General features: G+C 51.2%; 1 protein-coding gene across 1 annotated transcript in view; it reads right to left on the bottom strand.

Moving 5' to 3' along the window:
• TPM4 (tropomyosin 4) overlaps nt 1-5,027 on the bottom strand; it is a 34,715-nt gene extending 29,688 nt beyond the window's left edge. Inside the window, exon 1 of the mRNA XM_006877099.1 lies at nt 4,914-5,027. Coding sequence (XP_006877161.1) covers nt 4,914-5,027 — 114 coding nt within the window. The remainder of the gene's footprint in view (nt 1-4,913) is intronic.
• Nucleotides 5,028-7,052: the final 2,025 nt, after the last annotated feature.

The following is a 7,052-nucleotide window of genomic DNA, read 5'->3' as shown; positions in this document are numbered from 1 at the left end:
TGCAGTGTACTAAGTTAATGTAACAGGTGCACTGTACCAGGTTAATGTGCCAGGTGCAGTGTACTAAGTTAATGTACCAGGTGCAATGTACCCAGGAGCAAAGTACCAGGTTAACTGTAGCAGGTGCACGGTACCAGATGCAATGTACCAGGTACAATCTACTAAGTGCTTTGTGGCTGTGTTAATTTGTGTGTGGACTGGTACACATAAAGGCCCCTACCTAGGTACTTATCTCTGTGACTGCTGAGTGTCCTGCTAGGGGATGGCAGCCCAGGTGAGAGTGGAAGAGCTTGTCTGAAGTCACGGACATACTCCTAGCTGAGATGTCACAGAGAGTGGGGAGAACTGGTTTGTCTGACGGCCTCAAGGATCACTCATCCTTGTGTTCTAGAGATGTTCATGGTGGCTGAGGGAGGTGGCAGGACCCAGGGAAGATGGGACAGCTTAGTCCAAAGTCAGAATCTACGAGGCCTGACGCAAACCTCTAGACAGGGGGCCCAGGAACCAGACTCCCCTTCTCTGTGACCCTGCACCCTTTTCTGAACTCTGTTTCCTCATCTACAGAATGAAAACCTGCACTTAGTGTGATCTCTCAGTTCCTTCCTTGTTTGGGAAAATGAGCTGGAGTTGCCAGATGTTCCCAGGCCAGGTGACACCTCTTGGGTCACCTAACTTTGACTTCCTTTCAGTTCTGTGAGGTGTAGCATTTGCTGAGTGCTGACCAGGTGCCTGTCACAGTTCTTTCTTAACATTTAAGAGTGACAGTAACATTTCCAGCGATGGGTGGAAAGATGGGTTTGGGTCTTGAAGTCTTTTTCTGACCACATTTGGACAGGAACATTGGGGAGGGTCTGGGGTTGGGCTGGACGGGGAGCTATGGAGCATTTAGAATGTACCTAACACCAAACCAAACGCATCGTTATCAAGTGGGTAATGATTCATGGCGACTTCCTCTGTTACAGAGGAGAACTGCTCCGGAGAGTTTTCTTGGCTGCCAGTCCTTCCTTTTGTGGCAACGTTGGGTGGGTTCGAACCATCAACCTTATTAATCGAGTACAGAGCATTTGCACCAGACCAATTAAAGCTCTATTTCCTTGAGCCTCTGTGATATAATAGGGTGCACTGAACCCCCAGATGGGAGAGATACTTGTCCAAGGCCGTGATGAATGGGGATTTGATCCCTTGGCCAACTGACTCTAAAGCTGGTTGGTTTGAGCACTATGTCTGCTGAGTCTGTTGCTATCCACCTTCTGCTGAGGGGGGCTCCTACTGACTCTGATAGCCTAGCCCCAACACCCCCTGCCATGGGCAGATACCTCATACTGCCTGGGGCTCCCTCCTTCTGGCCCTGCCCTGACCATTGAGCCTGGGATATCTGCGACTGGCTCTATCTCCCCTAACCTGGGGCTGAAGTCACTCAGAACTCCAGCATCATCCAGCAAGGGAATGGATCTGATACTCACAATAGAAGCCTAGGGGAAGTTGGTGGGATGAATAAAAAATGCCCCACCCCAAGTCCTTGAGTGGCAGGAGGCCAGGTGTGAGAATGAATAAGAGTGGTATGAAGAAGAGTCCTGACCCTTCTGTCTGCATTTCACGCTAACGTGGAGAGCCTGGCCCTGGCTCTATGAGGTCTCAGGTAAGTCATTTTCCTTTGGACCACAGTTTCCCCATCTGTAAAATGGCCGAGAGGGAGGGAACCACACATCTTTGTCCTTGCCAATGGAGTCTCTAGGCAGAGTTGAGGCAGGATGTGGGGTCAAAGGCCAGTTCTGGTAGATGTTGTTGCCTCAGGAGCGACAGGAAGTGGGAGCTGGCCTTCCCTGTCCGGTTCCCATACTGTACGGGCAGAGCCGGAACTGGGGCATCACTGCAGTGTCCTTGAGGGTCATACTGATCACCAGAGCCATGTTGGCTGGTTGCCTGGAGTGTAAACCATTCTGAGTAAACTAAACCCCTTCCTGCCCCCAGCCAGGACTGGCCAAATTGGTGGGGTGGGCAGTGGGCAATGGTGGTGGTGGAGGGAGGTGGGACAGGGAGCTCTGATTTGTGCTTTGGATCTGGGGTCTTGAGTTCTGTCCCAGCCGTCAGAAGGCATAATTTACCCTCATTTCACAGATGAGAGCACTGAGGGTTTAGAGAGGGACAGCCATGTGCCTTGAGCCACAGAGCTAGAGGACAGTCCAGCTAAGATTTCAGCTCAAGGCCACCACAGCAGACAGAATAGCAATTCATATGAAGGGTGGAGAACCTGCTTATACTTCTCTGGTCTTGTAGCCAGTTGGAGGCTTTTGAAGAACCTTTTGTTCTAAACATGTAGCTGCCTTGGATAATTAAAGTGTATCAGTCATTCATACTTTAGCAAGAATTGGAGCCATAAATTTGCTTTTCTCTGACTCTCTGGCTAAGTTTCTCATGGTGAGGGTCAAATGATGAGTGAAAAGTGGCAGCTCAGGACCTGGATGGTGTTTGTGTATGCCAGGGAGGGGTTCAGGGAGGGAGGGGGATTTGTGGCAGGGAGTGTTGGGTGGGGTTGGTCTGTGTGGATGTGTCACAGATACTTAGGGCAGCCCCAGGACACTGGGGGTGGGGAGGCCCAATGGGAAATCAGGTGGGGCAGGAAACAACCCCTCACTGATTGAGTACTTACTCTGTGCCAGGCGCCAGGTGCGGGGCCAAAGGCTCCAGCTGTACAGCCACCTCTAGTCCTTTAGTGCAGCTGGGAGACCCCTCTGTTACTGTCCCCACATTCAGGCCCACTGAGTCACAGAGAGGTTGCTCTGGGTGACCCAGGGGTGGAACGCCGATTTGAACAAGACCTATCTGAGCTCAAAGTTTTTCTCTGAGGGCTGACCTGGTGCCAGGCTGTGCTGGGCATTGGTGCCACTACGTGGGTGTCTCCCAGGGTTTATCTGAGATCTGGAAACTCCTGAAGGCTGGGCGGTTAACCCCAGGGTGTTGGGGAGCCTGACACTACGGGAGGGGCAGGACCCTTTCCTTCCTGCCACAGCTGCTCTGGCCAGCTAGCCCTAGGAGAGCTGGCTTCTGCTCCACCCAGGACTCTGTCCCAGACCCCCATTAGCTCTTCGGAGAGCCTTTCATGCTTGGAACTCATGTTTCCAAGCTCTGGGCCTTGGGGTAGGGGGACTGGCCACCTTGCCCTTTACCTGCAATGGGCACCTGCCCCTACCCTGGGGATAGCAGTAAGGACAGCAGGGGCTCACACAAGATGAAGAGAAGCACTGAGATTCTGAAACCCACCCTCAGTTTTCCACCCATCTGGCGCCCAGGCCTCCACCTTCACCCTGAGACACACACAGAAACTCACCTCAACACACCAGAACTCCAACACACATAACACCCCGACACACAGAAACTCGGAACCTCAATTCACTGCAACTCCAACACATGCACATTCACCTTGAAACACACACTAATCTCAACTCCCTCACACCGTTGATACTCACCCCAACACATACTCACACAACATGCCAACAGAAGCATAGACTCACCCACCACACACTGACATGCCAACACACACACACATGACACAAACACCATCCAACAGAAACACACACTCACCTTGACACAAAAACACTGCAACTTAGACAAACACATTCATCCTGACATGCAGGCACTCACCCGACACATACACCAACATACATGTTCATCCTGACACACAAGCACACACTCATCCCAACACACAGACAGAAATACTCATTCACCTGGACACATACCCCACTGCCCTCACATAGACAATTCTCACTCCAACACACACTCACACAACATGTCAGAGGAAACACACCCACCACACGTAGACACTCCAATGCACATGCACCTGACACAAACACCCCAACACAGACACGCTTCAACAGAAACACACACTCACCCCGACACATACACTCACCCAGTAGACACACACTCATATGTGTCAATAGATACACACCGTGACACACATACCCAACACACCACTGCACTCATTCAATAGACACACACTCACACGTGCCAACAGTTGCACACCATGATACACACACTCACCCAATAGACACACACACATACATGTCAACAGATACACACTGTGACACACACACCCCATGGACACACCCTCACATACATATTAATAGATGCACACCATGACACACACACTCACCAAATAGATACAACCTCACATACGTGTTAATAGATACACACCATGACTCACACACTCACCCAACACACACACCAACACGCTCACCCAAAAGACATACACTCACTCACATACATGCCAACAGGCTCACACTGTGACACACAAACTCAACTCTTCCAAACAGATGACACACCCCAACACACACATGCCTACAGAAACACACCAAACACACAGACCAACACCAACACACACCTCGACACACACACACTTGATGTATGCTTGATCGCTTTCATGCCACTGTTTGTGCAAGCACACATACAAACCCATGCTGGCACCCTGCTACACACATGCACACATACATTTGTGTTCTTTCACACCTGTATTTGTGTCCCCATATCCTCACAGTCATATTGCTCCCTCTACACTCTCCCTCCAGGGAAGCATACACACAGAGAGCAGCCCCCCCACCCCCAGCATCACTTCCAGTGCACACAAGCTCAGGTGGGTCCCCTCACCTGACATACACACTTGCTCATATGCTTGCACACTCACAGACACGGACCCCCCTCCCCTTGCTTTATCTTCTCCCTTTTTCTCAAACCTTCTTGGCTCCCACTGTCCCCAGTGGTGATGGGTCCAGTCACTTCCAGGAGTCCCCTTCAGGTTCCCTCACTCACTCTGTCCTGCCCTAGTCCCAGACACTAAGACCTTAGTGACCCGGACCCTGGCCCCAGAAACCAGCACAGAGAGGGTGCTGGCAGCCCTGAGCCAGCCCAGCCCCACTCACCTGCTTGTACTTCTCCTCGGCGGCCTTCTTGTCAGCCTCGGCTTGCTCGGCACGGTCGATGGCGTTCTCCTTGTCCAGCTTCAGCATCTGCATCTTCTTCTTGATGGCCTCCATGGCGGCGGTGAGGCTGTAGGGCCGAGTGAGGAGTGAGAGGCGAGGGTGGAGGAGCGGCCTTTTAACCTCTGTGGGCACCGCCTCCTGCCCAGCCGGGCCAGCCGCCACTCGCCCGGCTGCCCGTCACAGACTTGGCGGCTCATCAGCCTCCTAGGCACTCACCTTATTTGGACTTAGGATTTTCTTGAAGGAAAAAAAAAAAAAAACCAAAACAGAAAGGCCCTAGCCGTTTCCATTTTTAACCTGGTGACATGCCCCATGTGGGTGCCCATGAGGTAGAACCTGGGCTGGGTGTGCCAGGAAGGGTTGGAGAAGGTGGCTCAAGCATTCTTTTCCTTTCTCTTCTGGGGATGGAGTCTCCATCAGGTCCTTCCATCCTCTCATGCCCCAGGTGTCTCTCTGGGTTACCCTTCTTTCTGGTGGGTCTCTGTCTCTGCCATCCTGTCCTTAGAGGGGGGTCTGTCCCTGTGTCTCTCTCCCTTAGTCTCTGTGTCTACTTCTTTCTGCTTTTCTCTCCACCCCCTCTGTCTTCCTCATCCTCTCTCTCTGTCTTTTGGTTTTTGTCTCTTAGACTTTCTCTGTCTCTCTCTCTGTCACTGTGTTTCTTTTTCCGGTGTGTCCTTTTCTCTATTTCCATTTCTCAGTCTCTGTCTCTCAGTCTCTCTCCAGGTCCTCCTTTCTCTATCTCTCTCTTTCTGCTCCACATCTCTGTCTCTACCTGTGTCTCTGACTCTACCTCCCCTGCTCCCTGTGGCTTCCATCCCATTTGACTCACACGGTGACAAACACAGTTGGCTGAGTGATCTGGGAACTCTTGGATGCCAGGCCAGACCCACTCCCAGAGCTCTCCCTCCCCTGCTCAGAACCAGCAGTGACTTTCAGGAACTCTCACCCATAGGACACCAACTTCCCAACTTCTTTCACCCAAGCCTCCTGCTAGTGCCTGGCCACCTCTTCTCAGTCCCGCTCAGCCCTCCTTCCATTGCTGCCAGCCATGCCACTTGCCCCACCACAGGGCCTTTGCACATGCAGCTCATCTTCTGCCATGTGAAGTGCCTCCCTCTCTTCTCAGCTCTCGGAGGCCAAAGGAGTGGACACAGACAGGCTTATTCACTGGGTCTCACATGTGTTGAGCCTTTAGCAGCACAGCACTGAAGAATACAGAAACTACGACTATTATTAATACTGCCATTGTTGTTGCAGGTTGCATTGAGTCAATTCCAACTCATGGCAGAGCCCCAGGCACAACAGAGCAAAGCAGTGTCCACTCCTGTGCTGTCTCCATGAACATTGGTATGCTGGAGTCCACGGAACCTCTATACAGGGTCTCTGTGAGTCAGAACCGACTCGACAGCACTTAACAACAACTGTTGTGGCCAGTATACTTTGAGTGCCTCCCAACCTGGATGGCTCATCTCTCAGCAATTTATCAGACATTGTTCTATGTGATCCATTGTTGTCATTAAGTGCCATCGAGCCATTTCCAACTCATAGTGACCCTGTATAGGGTTTCCAAGGAGCAACTGGTGAGTTTGAACTGCTGACCTTGTGGTTCAAACCGACTTTGTGGTTCAGTGCTTATCCTACAGTGTCACACCAGGACTCCATGTGATCCATATTGTTGTTAAGTGCTGTGGAGTTGGTTCCGACTCATAGCGACCCTGTATAGGATTTCTAAAGAGTGGTTGGTGAGCTTGAACCGCCTATCTTGTGGTTCAAACTAACCTTGTAATCCAGCACATTAACCCACAGCGCCACACCAGGACTCCTCTTTTTATTTTTTTTTGAGATTATTTGTTTATTTAAATGTTTTATTGTGAATTATGTGACAGTTTACATGGGAGAACATTAGCTTTATATTCATCCGATCATGCATATATGGTTTCACTGCCATGGTTACAATCCCCTCCATGCATCATCAAGCCTGCCCCTGGTTGTCAGCACACAGTCCCTCTCCCTCTCTGGGTCTAGAGTCCCCAGCCGCTCCATCTCTCCATGTCATAGTATCTGCCTCCATCTCAGGCA

The sequence above is a fragment of the Chrysochloris asiatica genome, unplaced genomic scaffold, assembly GCF_000296735.1.
Source record: "Chrysochloris asiatica unplaced genomic scaffold, ChrAsi1.0 scaffold00442, whole genome shotgun sequence".
NCBI classification, from domain to species: Eukaryota; Metazoa; Chordata; class Mammalia; order Afrosoricida; family Chrysochloridae; genus Chrysochloris; species Chrysochloris asiatica.
Note: the sequence above shows the minus strand (reverse complement) of the source record. Positions and strands in the feature narration are given on the sequence as shown.